The sequence below is a fragment of the Morone saxatilis genome, unplaced genomic scaffold (genome assembly GCF_004916995.1).
Source record: "Morone saxatilis isolate NCDOM2014 unplaced genomic scaffold, NCSU_SB_2.0 Contig7, whole genome shotgun sequence".
In the NCBI taxonomy this organism is placed as follows: domain Eukaryota; kingdom Metazoa; phylum Chordata; class Actinopteri; family Moronidae; genus Morone; species Morone saxatilis.
The window spans coordinates 6,552,868-6,576,415 of record NW_023340246.1 but is presented as its reverse complement, the minus strand read 5'-3'; the positions used below and the strand labels follow the sequence as shown (position 1 = coordinate 6,576,415).

Here is a 23,548-nt window from a genome sequence, read left to right as displayed (position 1 = left end):
CCATCTTATATCTAATCTTTTTTGTACCCTTTGCTTCATGTTCACCTGACATGACCTCACTCAGTTCAGGCTTATTAACATGTTGGGTGGTGCTGCAGCCCCATGGCTCATCACTCTGCACATATCCTCAGGCTGTCAGGCAGCGAGGCAGAGGCGCCCTGCTATTGGGTCAAATGGCATTCTCTGAATATTTGGCATCGCCAAAGCTACTTGTTGCATCATTTATTGTCTTGTTACTAAACTATCTTATTTATGATTTGAGATTTGGAACTGAGGATGTGCTCTCACCCTCTCTGACCCTCACTGGAAATATTTTCGCACTCTTTCTGACGGTACAAGTCTCACAGAAGGTGGTCGCCTACATTAAGTTTGACGGTGATAAGCACTGTCAGCAGCTCCACCAGTGACTTTCCCTCTCAGTTTCCTTCTCTGTTGTAGCTGTCAAAAAGGGAGGAAGCAGAGGCAGTCAGGGGGGGATGAGGGGCGACAAAGTGTAGAGAGTAGAGGAGGCATGGTGGCTGAAGCTGTTGCTATGGAGACCTTGCGTGCGTCCCATTGCTGTGACACAGAATCTAGTCACAGGAAGTGACATAGGAGCCAGGGGAGATCAGTCTACGAGGTGTCTGAAATGAATACCTGGCAATGACAGAGATAGGTACAAGCAGAGCGAACTGATAGGATGTTAGATAGCTAAAAGTCATGGGGGGAGGCAGCAGAGATGGACGAGGACTGATAGTTACTGGGCTGACATGGTGCGACAGTACAATGACAGCAAGGATGGATAGGACAGGTGATTCAGAGAGTAATGGGATACATGTGATAACATCGTTAGAGTTAATAGTGTAGTAGTGTACGGGATTGCCTCGACAGTAAACCCGAATTAGATAACAGGTAATGGATGACAGCAGCGATTATAGCAGGGAAGGAGGGAGGTGACGCACTAGGTGTCCCACTTTATCATAGATCACAAGCTCTGGTTCACCCACATGCACCTCAAATCAGGTATGTGGAACACCTGCTGCACCTGTGATCTGCTATCACCATGAATCATCATGTCTCTTACTAGAAAGGCATGTTTACAATGAACTACACTGTGGAGCAGAAGAAGGGAGGATACGCTCAGTTAGTTGGTTGCGACTGAATGGACAGCTGCTCCGATGAGTCGCTGCAGCAGAACTGCCCCCCACTTCCTGCTTCCTGTGCGTAGCCATGGTTACGTGATGCGTCTGCATACCTCAGACGTTAGTGCTTCTGCTGACTTGGCTTTGGCACTCTGATTCATAGCGTTCCTCATGGATGCACATATGAGCATACACACAAACACACACACACACACACACACATAACCCCAAGGCAGCAACTGCTGGGGATTATCGAGAGAGGAAGTGACTATTAAAATGCCTCTCGCCCACTCACACTGCGTTAGACTGGGAGAGAGTCTGGATAACAAGATACTGGCTCCTTCAGTCAATCTTCCATTTAGGCTTTGCCAAAGAACCTAAATAGACCCTCTCAAAGAGCCAATGTTGTCTGCCGTTAATCCTCTTAAAGTCGATTTTTCCCAGTTTGTATTGGCTATTATGTGATCACAACCACACTTGTGACTTGGGGATGGTTTAACGATGAATGCAGGTCATTGTCTCCGCAGATGGTATGTCATTTGATGTTGTTTGATGTCACCACAGGCAAGAGCTTCACGCTGACAATCACAGTATTCACCAACCCACCACAAGTGGCCACTTACCACCGAGCCATAAAGGTCACCGTGGATGGACCGCGTGAGCCCAGGAGTGAGTACAAAGACACGCTCATACAGTACAGTATGGTAATATGCTTACGCACGCAACAAACAACATTCCACTTCCTTTACTCTGCCTTTAAAGGGGTACAGCAGTGATTTAGTCCTGTATTTAAAAAAAGTGGGAAGATTCAAAAGGAGTGGTCAAAATTGAAGCAGCAGAGGTCATAATGTTCTGACTTTTAACACCAAACTTCCCTCAAGCTCCAAAAACAATGGTTCCTACATTTCCAATAATGCAACTCAATAGTGTTTTTCATTAGACACTCCCTGCCTTCTAGATGCCCACACCCCAAACCTCAAGTTTGTGACAGAAGCCCAATTTCTCAAGCCTCAGTCAAGATAACCCTGATGAAATCATCAGAATATTTTTTAATCTCCCTCCACAGAATTCATTATACTGTGAACTGCTTTCACAGGCTGAGTAGTACTCCTTGTGACGAAGAAACTTAACTAAATCGGTGGAGTCCCCCTTTAACTAAGCCGTGGGTGTGGCTGACTGAGCAGCTGGCCAATGGCAACAAATGCCCAGCTAAAACAGTGACAGGCTAATAAAACAAGTTAATTAACCAAAAAAAAAGTTTTACTGGAAAAAAGTTCTGATTGTGTTAATTCGCAATCAACAGGCTTTTAATTAAGTTGACCTCTCAGAAAACAGCTCAGCCTCCCCATGTGACAGTTCAGAGGAGAAATAAAAACTGAGGCAGAATATTCCTGAGAGGGTACACTGGGTAGCAGAATGCTAGCATCAGCTCATTTTAATGGGCCATATAAAAACAACTGAGGAGGAAAAAAAAACTTTACTATAGCCATCAGTGCCAACTGGTCTGGCATGCAGCTGTTTCCCCAACCCTCCTCCCTATTCATAAAAAAAACATATTCTCATCTCATGGCGTCTCAATGAACAATATCACATCACAAACAACCCACCCGCCCGCCTGCCCCATCACATATGGCACCAGGACGCACAGAGACACAGAGGAGCCGGGAGACAGTAGGATTAGTACCACCATCAGTCTCTGTTGTAGGAAACCTGCCCATGGTGCCAAAAAACGCCTCAGATACTCAACATTCAGCGTTCATCAACACGCACCCTGAAACAAAGGCACATGCTTGTCGTCAAAGGCACATGTACTCACAATCACACCCACTTTTTCCCCTCCTCGCTCTCGAGCCATTTTGTTTGATCAAAAGCATTTCCTGTGCATCTGCTGTCCCCCGTCAGATGACTTTCAAACAAGTCCTGTTATTCGGTGGCGAGCAGATGGGAGTCGGAGCTGAATTTGTTTAGAAAAGCCCCAGTTCGGTCTCAACAAAATTGCTGTCTTAGATTTGTGTCTAGAAAGCCTACCTGGAAGCCTGGACATATGTGAAGTGAGATTGAGTCATTAAAACTAGACAAAGGCAGCACTACCTGATATCAGGTGAAGGGGATTCTGGAATAGTGAAGAAACTTCAGACTTTCGACTATTATTCTGCCCTTTGTCCTAGATCAATTTGTGGTCTGCGACAAAGCTTTAAAGTTAAAGTCTGCAAGCTCTAACTTCAGTCTCAGGACAGTAATTTAAGCAATAAAGAGTATGTCATCATACGTAACCCCTGAACTTCTTTACTTTGCTGTTAAGTGGTCAGAATTGCAGCCCCGGTGTAATTTACCCAGAAACTAAAGCCAGAACACGTCTCCCTCTCAGGGGTCATTAAGCTGAGGTCGGAGGGTGGCAAAACACACATGTGCCCTCTCAACTGCATCTCCCCTCCTCCGGGTTTTCAGCACGGAGCGACTCAGAGCTGAGAGCACCGGCTGTCTCCAAAACTGTGATTCTATCTGTGAACGCTTCATTGACACATGGGGGGGCTTTGTCGGCCATTACAGCTCTATTTTGTGTTAAACGAGTGGGTAATTAGGAGGCCTGTGGTACACCGGGCCCCTACAGGGAGGGTCCACACAGAAACATACGAGAGAAAGAACAGTGGGCTGTCTTGAGCCTGACATACACTGGAACTCTGTGGCCCTTCTCTGTAAAAACACAGTGTTGCTTGTAGAAAATAAGCTGACAATAACACTTGATTTCAACATGGGCTGGTAACTGGGCTTAAATTAATAACCATTCTGTGTGTTTTATGCATTTTCTTTTACACTTTTCCTGATGTTATTGGCAATTTTTGCTCCCTGTTAATGACTTGCCTGGTTGTGGGTGTCTCATTCAGGAAGGACATTTTGTGTCGGCCTGTTTGATGAGCCTTATGGTAGCCATATGAGTCTTCCTGAGGGATGTCATTTCCCCAGCGGTTCCTCATCTAATGTCAGTGGGGGTATAAAGTTGGACCACCCGTGAATGAACAGGGGTTCATATCTCTGAAGTGTTGTGCAGAGCTTTAGCTAATTAATTGCGTGGTCAGAGTGACGAATATCAATGAGGCCTAGTTTAAAGATCTGTGGTATGATTTTCCTCAGAGGTTTACAGTGTGTGTGTGTGTGTGTGTGTGTGTGCGCGTGTGGGTATGGTAAGTGGTTAGTCAGGTCCCTCTGGCCACTGTGTTATTAGCAGGAGGCTAACTCGGTTTCTGTGGCTCGCATTGTGCTTAATCGCTTGACAGCTCTTGGTTACTCTGTGGTTTGCCACTGCACCAACAACCCAGCGAGTGTGCGCACATGTATGTGTTTGTTTGTGTTCATGCGTATGGGCATGTCCGTGTCTGTTTGCTCATGTAGATACGATTGTAAGTGCATGCATGTCTGTCCTCTACCGTCTGCGTCTTCGTCTGCATGTGTGCACCCACATGACATGTTTTGCACAGAGAGTGTGTGTTATTGGTGTCATTAGTCTAGTGTAGCCACAGTGCTGATTTGGAGCAGAGCTAATAGACCTCATTAAATGTCATTTTGAGCTAATAGACAGGGAGTGGTTGTTTAAACCAATATGCTTTTATAGGTGGCTCTGTCTCCTTTCAGCTGCTCCTGACAGTGGCTGCAGCCAGCTGAGACAAACTTCCTGAGTGATAATAACCGACCCGTAATAACACAATATACTAGGCTTTCTGTCCAAACCCACTGTTCTCATTATAGTTAATTGATGACAGACAAACATAGGAGGTGACAAAAACCATTGTGGCGTCACACATACTGTGTCTCGCTGTGGCATACTGCAGTGGTTATTGTGCATAACTGAGTGTGAGTGATGTGTGTGTGTGTGTGTGTTGTGTGTCAGTGGTGGAGGTTAGCGGTAAGGCCCGTCTCTGCTCTCTGGTGTTTGAAGCTGCTAGGTCTGGGGGGTTCTGGGCTTGGGGACAGGGTCGTGTTTTGGTTCGATTTTGGTCAGGGTGTTAACAAGTCTGGTGAAGGGGCCCTGGTTACTTACAGGCCTGCAGACAATATTAGTGGTTCAGGAGACCTGTCTGCCAAGCCAAATTCTTCCTGTGACACACACATACTCACACTCGCAACAGTACACAATACTTGCAGATTGAACTTTATTTTTTATTGCACTTTTTCAAAACAAGTTACAGAGTGATTCACAGAGCAAATAATATGTGCACTAAAATATTAATATACAGACAAGGGGGGAAATAAAGTAAAATCACACTTGAAGATACCGTGACAAATTAGTTGGCTAGAAATTGGGCTAGGGCTTTATTTGACAAAGAAGTCTAAGTTTCTTCAGAAAGGAATTCCAGTCTCCTTTAGTTATACTAACCTGGAGTCTAGCCTGGAGACCCTTGCTAGAGGACCTCCGGCTCACAAGGAGTCAGGAGTTGACACATGTATTTGGGGGCTAGACCTAATTTAGCCTTGATCATAATCAGGACCTAATAAAATTATCTCTGATTTATTGTAATTTAGCCACAGGAAACATCCTGTGTTAATATTGTCAAGGCAGTTAATAAAAGTGACAAGCTTGCTATAATGGCCAAATATTATTTATACATATGGCCTGCTGTCGTCTGCATACAAATTAATATTATATTTGCAAATAATTTCCCCTAAAGGAGGCATGCAAACTGAAAAAGTAGCATACCTAAAATTGAGCCTTGTGGCACCCCACAAGTCAGATAGGCAGTAGAGGATGAATCAGGTTCCATTGTATCAAATCACCCACACATCTAAATTTATAAGCCTTATTGGAGTAGTTGCTAGGCTACATCCTATTAACTCTTTAAAACTACCATCTTCAATGCTGCTGGGCTGAAAACAGTATGAGTAAGTCAGATGCCTTCATTAACGTGTCTGTCATGACGACACCAGAAGGCCTCTGAACTGTGTCATCACACACATGCTGTTACATGCACTTGTAAGGTACTGTTTACCTGTTTAACGCCTGGGCTTTGTTTCTTGCAACAGCCGTTCATGCCTCACAGATGCTAATTACATAGTATCACTATTTAGATTATGTCAGCCAGCTTTCATTTCATTTCCTTGAATTATGTACAGTAATATGAGCCCCTTTATGTTTCTGGATTATCATTCCTTGTCAGTGACTGCATCAAGCAAAAAAAAAATAGAATGTGCTTTTGTACCTCATCCAGGTAATTTCTAGAGGATTTCAGAAGAATCAAGACTCTTTTTTTACCCTTACAGACAGATACACGCCCACACCTATCTGCTGCTTCCTTACTCAAAGCAGCTTTTAACAATGGGAGCCGGACAAATAAAACTCACCCAAACATCAGGAGGAAAAGGAATGAAAAGAGGGAGGGAGGAGGGGAAAAAAGAGAGAAGAGAAAAAAAAGGGCTGCAGGCTTTTCCAGAGGCAGTCAGTCAGTTGAATGTCTTATGAAGTTCCTTGAAGAGGTGCCAAGGCCTTTACAACACAAAACACAAAATCATTCAGTGGGAGGGAGAGACAGAGAGGAAGACGGCAGAATAAAGAGGGAGAAAGAGAGGCCGAAAGTGAATCGTACAAAGAGACAAATATTAAGAAAGAAGGTCTAGAATTGGTTGGCCCTGAGCTGCAGCAAAAAACATCTCCGGGGGATTTGTTCTCCTCTGTTCTGAATCAAAACACTTTAATGCGAGCAGAGAGGTGCAGAGGGAGCCTGTCTGAAAACCACACACAAGCCAAACGGTGTGTGTGTGAGTGTGAGTGTGTGCGCTTTTTAAACTTTGTGCAATATCATAGAAGTGTGTATATAATGTGTTTTTGTGTTCAATAAATGTTTCGCCTTTGGGAATTATTGTGTATGTCTGTGTGTGTACGTAACTGTGTGTGTGTGTGTGCGTATATGCCCTTCCCTTGCCTGGCTTGCTTCCTCCGGGCTGGAACGCATGGACCACACAGACGGCTGGCAGCGCTCCACGACAGCCTGGCTCCCCCTTTTTCTCCGTCTCCTTCTCTCCTTCTCGCTCGCTGCCTCATCTCCCACACCTCTCCTCTCTCCTCTTTTTCACTTCTTCCTCTGTTCTCTCCTTTTATTCCAATTCTGTATTTATTGTCTCCTTTCTCTCCCTTCCTCCCTCCTCCTTCCTCTATACCAGACCCCCATGGTAGACGGTAGACGGGCGTCTGGCTGTCACCCACTCAGCGCTTTTCCTTTCGAGCCACGCTCTGCCAGCTTCAGATTGCCACCTGAAATAATTCATTGTTTCTGACCGCTCACAAAAACAACATGGCCAATGTGAGGGCTCCAAATAAAAAAGTGAAATATGGACCTAGTGTATTCATTCATCGACTTTACTGGCTGTTCCACTGTGACTGCCACACACACACACACACAGACTGGCTGATTCAACCCAGGCTCCATGAGCATGGGGGTTTTTCTGAATCAGCCCCAAAGATGCATTCATCCAATCGCACCCGGTGATCATAAACCAGACTGAAGGGCTTAGAGGGCATGACGTGACACCAAATTTATAAATTATCCCATTTATTCAGGATTTTCTGGCGCTCCGCATTTTCCTCACATGTTACTTAGTCAGGCAGCAAGCAGAAGAATTTCCTGATGATGTGTCTGCAGTGATAGCTGAAACTTGAGGTGTGGGTGTAGAGACTTGAAATGGCTACAGCTAGCCTAGCTCCGTGCAACTGTAACACAATCCACCTACCAGCATCTCGAAAGCTCATTAATAAATGAGTTTTTTGTAACAGATTGTATTGCCTTTAGACAGCGCCAGGCTAACTGTTTCCCCCTGTTTCCGGATTTAACGCTAGGCTAAGCTAGCCGGCAGCTGGCTGTAGCCTCATATTTACCGTGCAAACATGAAAGTGGTATCAGTCTCTCATCGAGAAAGCAAATGAGCACATTGTCATGAAAAATCCCTGTACAAACCATTCCCTAGCTACAAAAACTTGGGTATTTGAGGAATATTTTTAGCCAGGACATACAACAGCTAACCATCTGTCAAAGATCTCTGTGCTCAGGCTCAGATTCAATTTAATGCTGCCATTAATTACAGAGGACTTATATTCTGTTTGCCTTCTTGCTCTTACTAACGTTATCAGATCAGCAGGGGCAAGTTGAATCCAGACTTATGTCTCTGGGACGGCTGAAATAATACTATTCTAGGATCAGTGTGCAACTGTGTGATTAGAGATACTATCTATAGAGGTGTTATCTAATCATTAATAATCTTTCTTAGTGTGTGTTCATGTGGGCGCCTGTATTGTGTGTGCATGTGTAAGGGTGTACAGTATACACGATGAGTGTGTGCAAATATGCATGATTGCATATGCAGACGTGTGTTTGCATACGTCCATTCTTGCATGTGTGTGTTTCTGTGTGTGTATGCAAAAGTTGCTCACATCTGGTCTGAATCTGTCCATGTTTCCGGCCGCTGGCTGGGCAGGGAAGTGGCAGGCGCTATCGAAAATCTCCGCTGTTTTCACAGGGATGATGGGAATCTCAGGGACTTTCCCTACGGCAGTGAAATCATCCGCCTTTCCCGCTCCTTTAAATACCCCCGGCTCATTCCTCCGCCCTGCTAGGGTTCCGATAAAACAGCTGAGACGTCTTGTGTTTGGCAACAGTTGTCCTCTAAAAGGTGTAATTAACTCATGAAAAACTGTATTTACTGTCAAGGCCCGCTAAACTAATGGACTTGAGGTCTGGCTGTTTGGAGTGTGAATTGGACCTTAATGTGGTGGTTGACGTGCTGCATTCCTATAGGAGGAAAAATACGTTTGTTTCCTTTAAACTGGGTTGCATCCATAGGTTTTTTGACATTATGGTTGTCCAGGGTGGAAGCTGAGAGCTACTGAAATTGTGTTTTAAGTTTTAAGTTACCAGTGACAGAGAGCTGGCTTGTCACGCAGATCAGGATTGTCTTTATCTCCTTAAATATACATGTAAATATCTGTCTATATTTTAGGATCTTCTTCTAAGATGTTGAAACCCTAAACCCTCGCTAACTATTTCACCATTCGCTGTACTCCGTGCTCAGCACTCTTCACAGAGCCTGTGTCTCCTGACTGGTTCAGGCCCATCCAGAGCTCTTAATTTACTGGTCATCAGGGTCTCTTCCTCTCCATGTGCCTCCTCCCCCTCGCGTCCGTCCCCCTCAGTCTCCCCTCATCTCCCTTGGTCTCCCATTGCTATTTATTCCCATCACTAGGAGACAGGCTGTGCACAAAGGCCGCACTGTGTCCTGGGGCTTTTTTAGAATAGAAATTTGGTCTGTTGAAAATGGAAACGCTATGATTGACTGGGCACAGCTTGCACAGAGAGATGAGGAATGCCAGCAAGAGGCACAAATTATCCCCAGGAACGATGGAGAAATATTATTAATGAAATATGGCCTTGAATCATGTTATAAAGCAAAAAAACTTCAATAAGCTGAGGTTTTTAAGTAGCCGATATTATCCGCGTTCCAAAGCAACTATGTAAAGAAGCCGATGATGAGATTGTTTATTTTGAACTGTATGATGCCAGTCCGGTAACGTCATGGTAATAAAAATCATGGTCTGTCTGACTGTCATTGGCTGCATTTTCACTGCTGCTATTTTCAAGCCATTGTAGAGCAGAATTCCAAACAGTTTTCCCAGAATAAATGAATTTGTTGTGAAGAGTCAGATGGTTTATAAAAGCATTTCTGAGGCTGAAATAACATTTTCAAACTTGCATTAGTGGAAAAATGCGACAAAGGATGAGGCAGATTATTTTATTTGATGGTGAAAGTGACATAAAATCTAGGGAGGGAGAGAGAGATAGGTGGGTATGGCATGCAACAAAGCTCCTCAGCTGGGGGGGGGGTCATTAGCACACATGTTACAACCCCCTGTGAGGCAGTTTTCAGTGGTCTTTGATCTTTGTAATGGTGATTCAGTAACACAAATGATGATTTTTTTTCTTTTCTGAAGATCTCCTCTCCCTCCATCACACCACCCAGTGCCATAGGTGTAGTGCCAGGCCTTTGTTCCTAGCGCAGGCAGGTTGGGCAGGATTCTGAAGTAGCTCAGTGTTTCTGTCTGAGCCAGCTGGAGCTCTGCCAAGCACAGCAGGAGTTTCTACTCTCCTCTGTTTGATATTTACTTTACCGCCTTTACAGGGGAACTAGTGCAAGACCAGACAGACGCACTGACACAGGCCTGTGTCAGTGCTAAAAGGTACTGTGTGTGTACAGGCCTTTCTTTCTACCCCACCTTTGCTAAACTATAGTCTACACCTGGGCCCCTGGGTAAGTTTTGCTGTGGTTCCCACTAAAGAGACTGACAGCAATGGGCTGACTCAGGCAGAGCAAATGACACATTGTCTTGTGCTTGTGTGGACAATCTTTGTGTTTGCAATGTGCGTGTACTCTATTTGTATATTGGAGGAGTCTAGAGTTACCAGCCTGAAACAGAGATGAGAATAGAATCAGCTATATAAGGGGTGTAAAATTATCAGCAGGGGATTGCAGGAAAAGAATGGGCAAAATATATTTGGCATAGGTTACGACTCCTGTGGGGATAATGGGGCGATGGCGTGAGAGCTTGTGTTTACCTGAGGAAGAAGCCTCAGGTTAAAGCTAAACATGCATGCAACTTCTCACTCTCAGTATCTTCCTGTCTTAACTCTCTCTTTTTCTCTCATGCAAGGTGATACAAGGTAATTGCCTTTGCTAATTAGCAGGATGTAGCATCCCATTCCCAAAAGCCTCTGTAACCTCCTCCTCGTTTAGGAGCACAAACTGTATTTGCCAAGTAAGCCATGGCACACAGAAGAGCTGAGTCATTAGATGTTTATTATAAAGGATAACTGACAAACTCTATGCCAAAAGAAGAGCAAACACATTAAGATCATGAGTCACACAGAGCTAAGTGCTGTCAGTGAGCTTTATCTTACGTACATAAAAATATGGTTTGCGTGCAACATCACAGAGGTAATAAACACTGTTATCAAATAACTGATGCAACTCCTCACCAACAAAACACTGTTTTTCTGTGTGACCGCAGGGCATCGTCAGAAACTCGAGGACCCTCCCAAGACTGGTCTCTTCTCAGACCGCCTTAGTGAGCTTGAGAGGATGAGGGTGAGGGTGACCGTTCCCACTCAAGGCCCCCGGCCAACTCTCAACACGGCGGCCAACTCCTTCAACCCGCAGGGACAGACGCAGATAACAGGTGAGCGCCAGATTCTCGTCTTTTTACCCCAGACCCAGAAAAGATTGGGTTTAAGCACCGTTACAGCAACCATCCATGGCCGTGAGGTGTCTTAGAGCAGGATCTGACTGTGTTGTAGCTGATCTGACTCTCTGACACCTCCTGTGAAAAGAAATATTTACATGTGTTAAAAGTGTAAAACACAAATCTGTATGTGTGTATTATAATAAATGTCATCTGTCAGACGTGTTATTCCATAAAATGATACCAATACCTTATTTCCCTGCACTGAACAATGAAACCTTTTTTATCCAGAATGAAAAGAATTTTACTCTTATTAGGTTATTGTGTTCTTTTGATATGTGAACTCATGTTTTTATGGCCTGGTTCCAAGGTTACAATACAGTAATTAAGGCTTGGCAGTCATTCAATATGATCCTATACTTGACTTTCGAAGAAAATCATAATTAAAAAGTAATACAATTAGTCATTACAATTTGCAACAGTGGAACACACTTCACTGCTTCGACCATCAGTTTGATTATTTTCCATGTAATTATGCATTTGCAATATATTATTTTATAATAATATTAGATTTCAGATAGATTGCCCAGCCTTACATTTGCTGTTTCCATTTAAGGATAATATTGTTAAAAAATGTTAGTATAGAAAACTGTATCCGTTTTACACATTTACACCCAAAACCACCAAGAAAATCCAAATCTAGCACAGGAACATCTATAATATGCACCACACGTTCTCTGTCCTAAAGGCTATCACCAAACTAGGCAACACTTACTGGTGAAATATCAAACCCCAAGTGGAATCATGGGCACATCCTGATGGGACCACAGAACGTCGCCCAGTGCAGTATGTTACATTGCCTCAGAGATCGTCTGTCTTCATTTACTCCGTCACTCTATCAATCTACATCCTAGAAGGTAACACCATCTCTCACGGTTCGGGATGGCTGCTACCTGATCGCCCACACCTCTGGAGGCTCGTCACAGGTCGTCATTTAGCTCTTAGTTACTCCATGGCACGGCTTTGTAGTGTTACTTAGTGGATCATTTGAGGGATGGTTAAACAGCGAAGCAGTGTGGAGACAAGCGTAGAGTGTTATATATGGATTGGGCATTAATTGCATGTGAACAAACTGCTGCTCAAGTGTAAATATTTTGAGATGAAGCTTTTATATCTAAGAGCAGCTTTGATTAGAGCATGAGATACGAACCATTTTTGTTTGACGCACTCCCACAGCTCTTTCAAATAAAGTCAAGCACCTCGTTATCCGCACCATGTTTCAAAATGACTTTAAACTGGATGTTAGATACCCTATTGATTACATAAAAGTGAATATAATAATAATAATAATAAAATATTTTTTAGTTTTCAGTTAACTCTCCACTTGCTAACTAGTTGTCAGCCACTCTCAGTCACAACACATAGTGTATTGGACATATTTTTTTAATCAAATCTTAATCTTTTATCTTTTCAAATTAGTTGAGCAACTCCACAATCTTTCTACACAGCCCCTGGCAACTGCAGAAGTAACCCCTAGTTGGGAATCACTGTATTAGAGACAGTAAATCACAACACATTTGTTCACAAATTTCATCAACACATAAAAATAGCTCAACTTCCATGTTCTATGCTAGTGTTGCGGCACCAACACACACAATAAAGTGTGTGCGGGAGTTATTTTCCTGGTTGTGTTTCTCTGGTGTGTTTACACCCTGGGTGTGTGCCAGCAAGGCTCTCTGTGCCTCAGCTGCAAGCACAATGTTTTATAAGGCAAACAGGAAGATCTTCTCTGCGAAGGTAAACATTAGATGTGTCATTATGGAGGATGTTGCATAACGCGCCCAACTGATACTTACCTCTAAACATACGCACAGAGAAACAGAGACACTAATGATGCCTACAGTTGTTGTGAATGTTATTGTCAATCTGCTATACATTTAAGCACAAAAAAAAAACCAACCTTAGAACATTTGAACCAGCCGATGGGCCGTTGGTAATTATTCTTTCTTTTCCTGTCTGTTTTTTTCTCTTTATATGTCTGTCTGGGCTATTTTTCTCCTTCCTCCTTTCCTTCCCTCGCTCCATTTCTCCCCATCAGACCCTCGTCAGTCCCAGTCCTCTCCTCCCTGGTCGTATGAACAGACGTACCCGTCCTACCTGAGTCCCATGGCATCCCCCTCAGTCCACTCTACCACCCCCCTCTCCTCCAGCCGAGGCACGGGCCTGCCTGCCATCAGTGACGTGCCTAGACGATTGCCAGGTAGAACCACTACTCTGCCACTGTGTGAAACCACCCGGTCTCCTCGTCCCATCAGGACTGCCTAAACTACTACAAATAATCCAGATAAAGCATTTTCTTGTGCGATAGAAGGAGACAGACAGACGTTCATACACACAAGATCACACTCTAAAGCAGAAACATAAAAAGCAAAATAAATCTAAATCTACTATTTACCAGAGAACGATAAAGCACAGCGGGCCGCTATTAGCTCATTCTGAAATGAATGTGAGGAGTGAAGCATGTTGTCAGAGTCCGACTGTCTGTGCGGAGAGCGGTTTGGATGGCGTGGATGACAGTGGAGGGAAAAAAAAAAACCGATTGTTTCCTTTTTTCCTTGCTCCAAGCCTTTGATCCCAGAGGAGTATGGGTAATAACAGGCCCGGGCATAATAACAGGCTCGTGACTGACAAATAAAGTGGCTTTATAGCGATACACCACTCTCACAAGGAATTCTGGGTAATTGCATTAGCCAGTCTGTTTGCCGTAACGGCAGCATCTGTGTTCCAATTTGTCTCTGTTTTTCCCCCAATGTGAAAGCTCCTTTAAACTCCCAACATGCCGCCAGACAAGTTTCTCCCCCATACACCTGTTTGACTCACTGCCATGTGAGTTTTTTTTTTCTATGCTTCTTTTTTTTTCTGTTTCCTTGTGCTAACACACTACACCCTCCTCTGTGTGTGTGCCCGGAGCGAGGGTGAGTGATTACGCGACGCGGCCGTGTGACTCTGCATTAGAAAGGGTTTAAAATCCAGCCAGCTGCCTTGTCAGCTTTGATTAGTTTGGTCTTTCCCTTCAGCTTTCATCTCACGAGCATCAGGCTTTGTTCTCAAAGCGACACGCGTGCATGTGCGAGCATGTTCACACGCAGGCCAAAACTTTGCCTCCCGCCTTTACCCACTTGCACACCTCGAGCATTTAATGCCTCCTAAGTGATGTGACTAAAGCTCTCAGATCTCTGGAGATCATGTTGACACCTCGCCAGGCTGCACTGTAACAGTATCCAGCCACAGAACATAGCGACAAGTACGAGCAGAAGCTGATATGGATGCTTCAGTGCAAACTGCACCGTCCCGCCACCCCTCCGCACACACCTTTGCACAGTCCGTCTCCTCTGTTGAAGTGTTACAGTTGCTAAGGAGCTGTTGCAAAAGTTCATCAGTCAAGTAAAACACCTAATTCGGAAGTGATGCTCTAGAGTTTGTAAAATCCTTCCAAATATTTAGACAGTGTTCCACTCTGGTTTCATTTAAACTAATAATGTTCGATCTGGCTCATCATCACAGGGCCCCTTTGAGCACTAAAATAGGTCCAAATGTTAAAAGCAGGAGTCAGGAGTTTATTGAACAGCGCCGGTCATGTCTGAGATCACACTGCTCCTCCACAGACAATCACCTACTATTTCTATTAGAATCAAATGGATCTTGTGGAAAGAGGAAGTTTAAAGGCCTTAATTGGCAGCATATGCTATCTGACGCTAGCGACAAACCCGGCTTCGCAATTCCTCCCTGCACATAAACACTGCACCCCCCCTCCTCCTCTCTTCTTCTCCGCCACCCCCTGTCCTCTCACAGCAGACATGGTGACACGGAAGACGCCTGGTGATTTATGATAAGAGCGCCATGGCTGGACTAAACCACTGAGAGGAGACACGAGGGAGGGAGTGCGAGAGGGGGAGGACCTCCTATTCTCCTTAAACTCTGCGCCCAGCGCGAAGCTCGCCGCAGCCAGTTAGTGGTTTTTGGGTATTTTTTAAGGGATGAAGCGAAGAGAGGAACGAAGGGTGAGATGGAGCAGCTCCTTCTCAGCTCGCTCTCTCTCTCACTCGCTCGCGCGTGTGCTCACGGACACACACATACACACACACGCTGGAGCCGATGGGAGGCGAGGAGAGGAGCCACATCAGAGCTCAGCCCTGCCTCATTATGGATCTCATGGAAACTGTTTCTGCTCAAAGTGTTTCCACATGTGCAGCTCCTGATTCATCCCAACTGCTTTTTTATGTGCATACAGTATTCACACACATACACCACCACCACCCCCCCAACACACACACACACACACACACATCGGTTGCACATACACATTCGCATGCATAAACAGTTATACAGATACACATGAACATGCGCCAACACACACTCAGAAACATAAATATGCAGAGGCGTAAACATATTGCATGCGTGGGACTTGACTGATGTGTTTGTTAACTTTATCAAAAACTCTGTGGAAGTGAAAAACAGCACTGCATGGAGTTGATGAATATAACAATATTTACAGATAAATGCTATTCCATGACTGTGCCTGCTAAATCCATTAGCCAAAGTCTTTTCTAAATGAGTTAATACACATATCTGGCTCAAAATATTTGATTACATACACTTCAGTTTACTACTGTTTCATTTCTCAAGGGACATATTTGTTCAATTCAGTTACTCTACAAGACAAAGTGCTAAATAGCTTGAGTCCAAAGCCACATTTCACATAATCAAAACTGACAAACTGGTAGGAAGAAGTGTAATTATTTAGGCTTGTATCTGCTGTGCTGTTGGTGTCAGAGAATCCTAAAGAAATGACTGTTTTCATGTGTCTGTAGGTTCTTCTGACCTGAGCCCATTCCCTGGTCAGTTTGATCGTCAGTTCCCGAGCCTCTCCCTCACAGAGAGCCGTTTTTCCAGCCCTCGGATGCACTACCCGGCCACCTTCACCTACACCCCGCCCGTCACCACCGGGATGTCGCTGGGCAGTGCCCACTACCACACCTACCTTCCCCCTCCTTACCCGGGCTCCACCCAGAGCCAGAGCGGACCCTTCCAGACCAGCAGCACACCCTATCTCTACTATGGCGCTTCATCCGGCTCGTACCAGTTCTCCATGGTTCCCGGCGGTGACCGTTCGCCCTCCCGGATGATCCCGCCTTGCACTAGCGCCTCCACAGGGACCTCCCTGGTGAACCCCAACTTGCCCAGCCAGACGGAGGGAGGGGTGGATGGCGACGGGAGCCACAGTAACTCCCCGACTGTTCTCAACCCGGGAGGCCGCATGGATGAAGCAGTTTGGAGGCCATATTGAAGAAAACCAGGGGGGCGGAAACTAGAAGTCAACTGATGTCATGGTTTGAAAGCACAAAACCTTTTTTTTTTATTGAAAAGGGGATTTTTGAGCTCTCATCAGCTATCTCTACCTTTTGCTTGGAAATTAAGGTTGAGATTAAAAAAAAGAAGACCAGACTTGTACGGACTTGTCTTCCTGGAATGTGTTTTGACCAAGGCACTACAAAGGGAGTCATTCTCACAGCAATAATGAGAAAGACAATTTTACTAGGCCCAAGTGGATGAGACATTATTTCAGTTTTATTATAATCCACAAGCTAAGGGATGCTTCAACAATATTTGTAAAAGACTGCCTCTTTTGTACAGTGTTTGTATTTCAATACGGCTTTTTGCAGAGCATGTTTTTGTACTATGACAATATCAAGATGCAAGTTAGGCACTGAGTAGCAAGTGATGAGAGTAACACATATGTTACCTTAAGTGGTATGGACAGTAAATTTGCTTTAAACCAATTAATTTAACTTGTATATTGTGGGTGAAACGTTGATGTAGATTGAGGCGTTTTTCTTAGTTTTAACTTATAAAGCCATAAATTATGTATTGTATTTGAAACTTGAGTCAAAGAAGTGTAATCTGAATATTTTTGATGCATCTATATGACTAAGTTAAACGGATTTTTTTTTTTTTTGATAGGTAATTTAATAGAGTGAGAGGTTTAATTTTTTTGTAGTACCCAAAGATTTAAATCGTTTCAAATATGAAATGTAATTTCCAAAGAGTATTGCGACATGTTTCTTCTGGTGTAACTTTCAGTTTAACTACTCCACACGTTAAGAGCCCAACATCCTTGCTAGGCGTTGACACACATTTGGCTTGGAATGAAACCTTTGGTATTTATTGAGCAATAACTCGTATTCTGCCTCTTGGCAACATACCATGAAAGAGAGCTTCAATGGGGAAAATAATTACCCGATGGGGAAATTCTGCTTGATTTCTTTCGTTTGTCTAGTCTGACATGCACACAGATACATACATATGTATGTTCTTGCCCAAATAAGAAATGGTACATTTACACATGAACTGACATGTAGTCCAAAGATGATTATGGCGGCGCCACGCCTGGTGGTGCTCTGGGTACACTCCAAAGCAGAAGGTCAGACTTTAAGGTTCAGTTATTTTATGATACGTGAACTCCTCAGGACTGGAATAATCCTTGGATGAGCTCGAGTCCCGAAGATTTGGTAAATCTTCTTTTCATATCCAGTCCGGCTGAATGCTCTGTCAAGATTATAGGGAAAACATGCCAAGTCTATTATAGCTTTCATATCATGTGCAAAAGATAGCTTTGAAAAAGTGTGTCTTAGTGCGTTACACACACGGGTACTTTTTTTGTTTGTCTCTTTGCATTTTTCTCTTTCAGTCTCTGAGATTGAAAATATCACAGTTAAAGACAAAAGAGACTGTGACATTCCTTCAGACATTTATTTATTTTCCCTTTTTTTTTTGCTTTTGTTTTCCCAAATAGATTTCTACCATCACTAACCAGTGTCACGATCTAAAATTGTCCTGTGGCACCAGTGTGAGGGGAGGTCTGATATTTTCCAATTTGAAATTACTATGTGAGATTTAAAAAAAAGTGTTGGAGTTGAAGGAAAAAAGTGCAAAAACCGAGGTGATTGGATGCAGCTGCTGGCAGCAAACTGGTAACCAAAAAATATGGGAGACTTGTGTATGTTTGTTTCATAAAGCACTTATTTCTTGTTTTATTTCTAGCAGCACTTGCGGCTGGCTGCCAGCAGGGCTCGTGGTTTTGGTCCTCAGTGTAGATATAACGCCACTGGAGTCACACACACACACACGCACGCACACACACATATACACACACAGAATGGATAACACTTGGCCAAACAAGCCATTTACATTGGAGTTGAATCTGATCTCACAAGGCAGTTGGTATTTGTTTGAAAAAAGCATTTTTCTTGCTTTCATACAATATGATATTCAGCGCATGTAGGTAATATAATAACCCAATTTGAAAAAGCTGAGAAAAACATGGCTCTGTCCAAGGATCAGACTTCAAGCCTTTCATTGAAGGTTTGCACGCAGTGCCTCTTTTCCAGCCTCTGCAGAGGATGTTCTGAACTCAGTTAATGGAATTGAACATGTCACACTACATTTCCCCAACTGCTTCAGCCCAAACGAAAAGTATTTTTGCTGTTACAGTGTAACATAAGAAAGCAAATAAAAACCTTTTAGATTGTTGTGATTTTATAGCTTTCTTCCCCAATTACAGATTTATTCAATGTCTCCATAGTAACTATGCACATCTGTTGGAATTTATTTAATCTGCTTTTTTCTTTCCAAACTTTGAACAGGAAATGGTCTTTTAAAAACTGTTTACACATCAATGCAGCACTGACATCCCATTTTGTCCTCATCTGCTTTTGTTTGTGTTGTATTTTTTTTTTTTCTTGAAAACAAGAAGTTCATCCTTTTCCTTTGCTTTGGTTAAATGTTGCGTACAAACTGTCATCAAAAACTTGTATTATTTAATGATCAACATGTATGATATCCAGGAACCGTACCTTACCCTGCTCTTATGTAAAGTTTACTTTTTATGTCTATTGTTATGCTTCTTCTCTCATAAACACTTGTCAGGAAATTTAATCTAATGGAGACTCCATTAGATTTTGCTGGTACGTTTCATAAAGATCATCTTTTTTTTAAAGGGACAAACAGACCTGACAACAGTGAGTGAAATTGGCATTGTGATTGTACATTTTGTTTATTTTAAGAATAAAATAGGAATTTTGTAACTTAATTTTCCTCTTAATCTCCTCTTTCCACTCAAATTTAACTTTGTTTAATATAAAAAGGCAATATGCATGTGATTATCCACCACATTTTTTGAGTATTTAGATGTTCCTATCATTTAAAGTCTCCTTCGGCTCAGAAATGTGTTTTGCTTTTTGTAACTTAATTAATGATGTATGTGCAGAGTTTGACACTAGATGGCTATTTCTGTCTTCGTCTGCTTGAAGGGGGAAAGTTTCTTTGTTTCTTTGCTTTCTTTAAAACCGTTTAAGACGCGAACATACCACCATAATTTAGTAACATCACAGCTAGTTTTGAGGCCAATCATGGTTCAATATGCAAATGACACAAATGTTACGTGGAAACATGAGCCCTCCAGTGCACAAACGCTGAGAACGGAGATGGAAGTAAGGTGAAGTAGGAGACACAATTTGTCCAGGGATAAGGAAAAGTGTGCTTTTAAGATTTTTAACCTGCTAATTGAACTTTTTAGGAGAGGATCTTTAATTTAAAAAGCTTCATGTATGTATCCACCATATTTTCTGGGTATCTGGATTAGACTCACACTTAATTCTCCAGGAACATTCAGCGTTGTCATCATCTGTTTAATCTTTTCTGAAAAAGTTAACATGCAGATCTACAAGCGTGTTGCGCGTAGGAAGCACAGTTAGCAGTATCATCTCTGGTCTGCCGCTCTGTCTGCACCAACATTGTCTTTGGACAGGGGACTAAGGCATGCTGGGGCCCCGGCACACTCAGCCAGACTACTACTGCCACTGCCACTGCCATGGCTTCATTTCAAAGGTACACTGGGAAACCAGAGAGACAGAGACAGGGAGAACCAGGGAAGCTGTTTTACATTATTCCAAGACATAATAGAGCCAATCTAAGTGTGCGCACACACACGTACACATGCTGAAATAGAGAGAGAGAAGAGAGGGTGAGCTACACCATCCCATGTGTTTTTTTAAGGTTCAGATTGGGAACATTCTCGGGATTTCCCTGAATATAGATTGCACGGAAAAAACTCCTGCTGGTTTCAGGTTCACATTCGCAGCATTCTCAGCCATGTCTAGCAATTATAATAATGAACTCCGGAGGAGCAATGGGACCCAGACACCCAGAGAAATTAGCATAATGTCCTCCATGCACGGGAGAGACAGCAGCAGACTCATTTAAGAGGGGTTGGTATAGAGTTTTAGTCCCTGTTAAATTTGGTGGTTGAACATGATGCCAGCGATGATGTACGCTTGATTTTTATACCAGGTTGTGAGTAGTCTCGCAGCAGCACAAAGAAGACTGAACTCTCTTCCTTATGTTATGCAGTCAACAGAGAGGAATACAAACAGAAGTTTATGAGGAGACAAAACCACTCCATTCAGATGAGTGTGCACACACACAAACACAAACACACTGCTGACAGCCCAATGTAATTGTTTACTTGACCTCTGCAAACGTTTCAGAGGAGCAGCTCAGGCGGGAAGTCATCCTCAAGGGTCCCATACCACTCACTGAGCGTATATCTCTGCCTATCCGTTTCCATCTCTACTACTCTACTAACAGGGCTGAGCGTTGTGTGTGTGTGTGTGTGTGTGTGTGTGTGTGCGTGCGAGTGTTTTCTGCCCTCAAACAGGAATCCATGCATCTTGATTTCTCATTTATTCCAGAGATAAACTCAGGGCCGGGGACTCCAGAGTGCGCATTGAATGTCGAATCGGCACGAAGCGCTGACCTCCCTGAACCTTTCTAATCTGATGTAATCTGACCTTAACAAATATAGAGACTGGCCACCTTAATGTCTCAGAGGAAGACCATCTTTGAGCTCAGCCCATGCCCACCATCAGTCACACAAGATTGATCTTAATTTGATCTGATTGTAATTGAGCAACCCCCCTCCTGGGCCAGGAGAATTTCAAACTGAGTCAACAATAACTGTGTACTTTGGCGCACTCTAGTGGCTTTTTTATTTAACCATAGGGAACGGGGTGAGGGGCCCACCCAAATGGTATACCATACAGCCAAAGGCAAGCTGGATGTGGCCAAACTAGGGCTTATTATGTTAGTGGTACTCCTGCTAAAATTCCAACACCAAAGTCAGATATGAAAAGTTCTTCACCCTCACAGAGAGGGGGTTGTAAATGGCGACTTGTCTTTTAACCTGTAATAAAAGAAATGATCAATTGGCAGGCGAGCTGCATCCAGGCAGCAGCCCAGAACCTCACAGACATGGTAGGTTGTAAGGCAGCCGACATCCAGCACCAGAATCCATTCATCACTAGATTAAAGCATGCCTATGTCTTTAGCCTGCTTTGGAAACATTTGATTCCATGAAACCATTTGCTGCAAAGTGAAACGCAACTCAGAGAAAAGTGCACTTATGAAACCTAAAATGCCTACATTTAATGAGTTCTGCCAGTTCAGATTATGCAATATGATACTGGCCACACCGTCTGAAAAAAAAAGGGAATTACTGTGAAAATGCGAGTGTCAGGACCATGGACAGCGACCAAACACACAAACAAAAGGCCTCTTTGTCCAAGGCCTCCGCTTCATGTCAATGTTTCAAATTATACACCATCTCAACTGTCAAAAAATGGCAAACTGTTGCAGCACGACTGAGTGTACAGAACATAAGACAGGATAAACCTCCGCATGGTGCCAAATATTCATGCAAAACAGGCCTTTTTCCATAGGTTTCAGCCAGGCAATAAAAATTTCAAAAATTTGGGCAGGGGCCCCATCTTTGCCTGAAACCAAGCATGAAGGAGCGCTATGTGTTCTTCCTGTCAGATGAAGGGCTGTTAAAACTTTATCAGGCGAGTGTTAATTGAGAACTAATGGACTGGTAATTCAGAGCAGTCACTGAGACCCAGTTCACTGCTGAATGACATACAACCCTGGTGACATTTGGATCATGTTGGGGCTTTTTGGAAAATCCACCACACGACCATAGCCATCTGGGGATGCCAGGCGAAAAGGGGGATGAAGGATGCCCGCCATCGTGTCTGGTTCTGCTTTAGACATTCATCCTCTCAGTCTCCAAGGATCATAACTTGTGTTAGAGGCAGGTTTTATGGTTTATGACTGGAAAATAAAATGCTGCGCGTTTCCTGCAGGCGAACTGATGATTTACAACTATGAATGATAAAGTGAGCACCCGGCTGACAGTGCGGATGTGTGAGGGCTGCTGAGGATCCAGACATGTCCGACATGTGGATGTGAGTGTGGTCGTATAGCGAGTGTGGTCACCACAGCGCGGTTATATACATTGGAACACAGCATAGAGGAAAAAGTTCTGGCTCACTTGTAGGTATCAATACCTGACATCATCATCTCACATAATTAGCACAGTGTCCACATCCTTCTCCAGTGACCATGGATTATTTCATGTGGTCCACAACTGGAACAGAAACCCTAACCAGTAAATCTAACCAAGAGCATAAACACCCCAGGGCTCTGCTGTCTGCAGACATAGTTACTCATTTCAACTGCTCCTCTCCAAAAAGCCAATCAGATATGTTTATTGTTATCTTCTGCCTAAATTTGGGCCTGATTATTTAAATACACAGAAAAATGTCTTGATCACCTGGCTCTGAACTCAAACAGTCTACACTTCAGGCCACGACAGGCCTGTCCCAGCCTCCACACAGCTTAAGACAGGGGCCGGCGTGTGCCAAGAACTCTCTCTGGTGAGGTCGTCAGTCTTACGCCGAAACCGCAGGCGCGCGCCAGGCAGATCAATAATCCCCATCAAGCTTCACCACAAGTCACTCAAACCTCCAAGGGCAGGCGAGCGGAGGAGGGTTGGGGGACCTGCTGAGAATTTGATACTCTCTTAGATGCTCTCTGTCTCAGAGTGGAAGAGATGAGGACTCGTCTTCGGCATCCCGTCTCTCTTTTAAACATGATCTCCTGTTATGACATGGTTCCTGTGGATGTCAGCCGTGCTCTGATTAGACACTTCCTTTTCAGGCCTGTATGACCTGGGTTGATGTTGTCACATGTCACATGTCAGTCATGACCCCACATCAAGAATGACAGCAATAAGTGATTGGAAGGTGTATCTCAGAGG

General features: G+C 43.7%; 1 protein-coding gene across 3 annotated transcripts in view; it reads left to right on the top strand.

Moving 5' to 3' along the window:
• Window positions 1–19,477, top strand: part of runx2b (RUNX family transcription factor 2b) — a 40,330-nt gene extending 20,853 nt beyond the window's left edge. For all 3 annotated transcript variants that reach the window (XM_035678869.1, XM_035678870.1, XM_035678871.1), the window contains 4 exons: window positions 1,686–1,790; window positions 11,164–11,331; window positions 13,433–13,594; window positions 16,206–19,477. In XM_035678869.1, the coding sequence (XP_035534762.1) occupies window positions 1,686–1,790; window positions 11,164–11,331; window positions 13,433–13,594; window positions 16,206–16,681 (911 nt within the window). In that variant the 3' untranslated portion in view covers window positions 16,682–19,477. The remainder of the gene's footprint in view (window positions 1–1,685; window positions 1,791–11,163; window positions 11,332–13,432; window positions 13,595–16,205) is intronic.
• The last annotated feature ends 4,071 nt before the right edge of the window (window positions 19,478–23,548 follow it).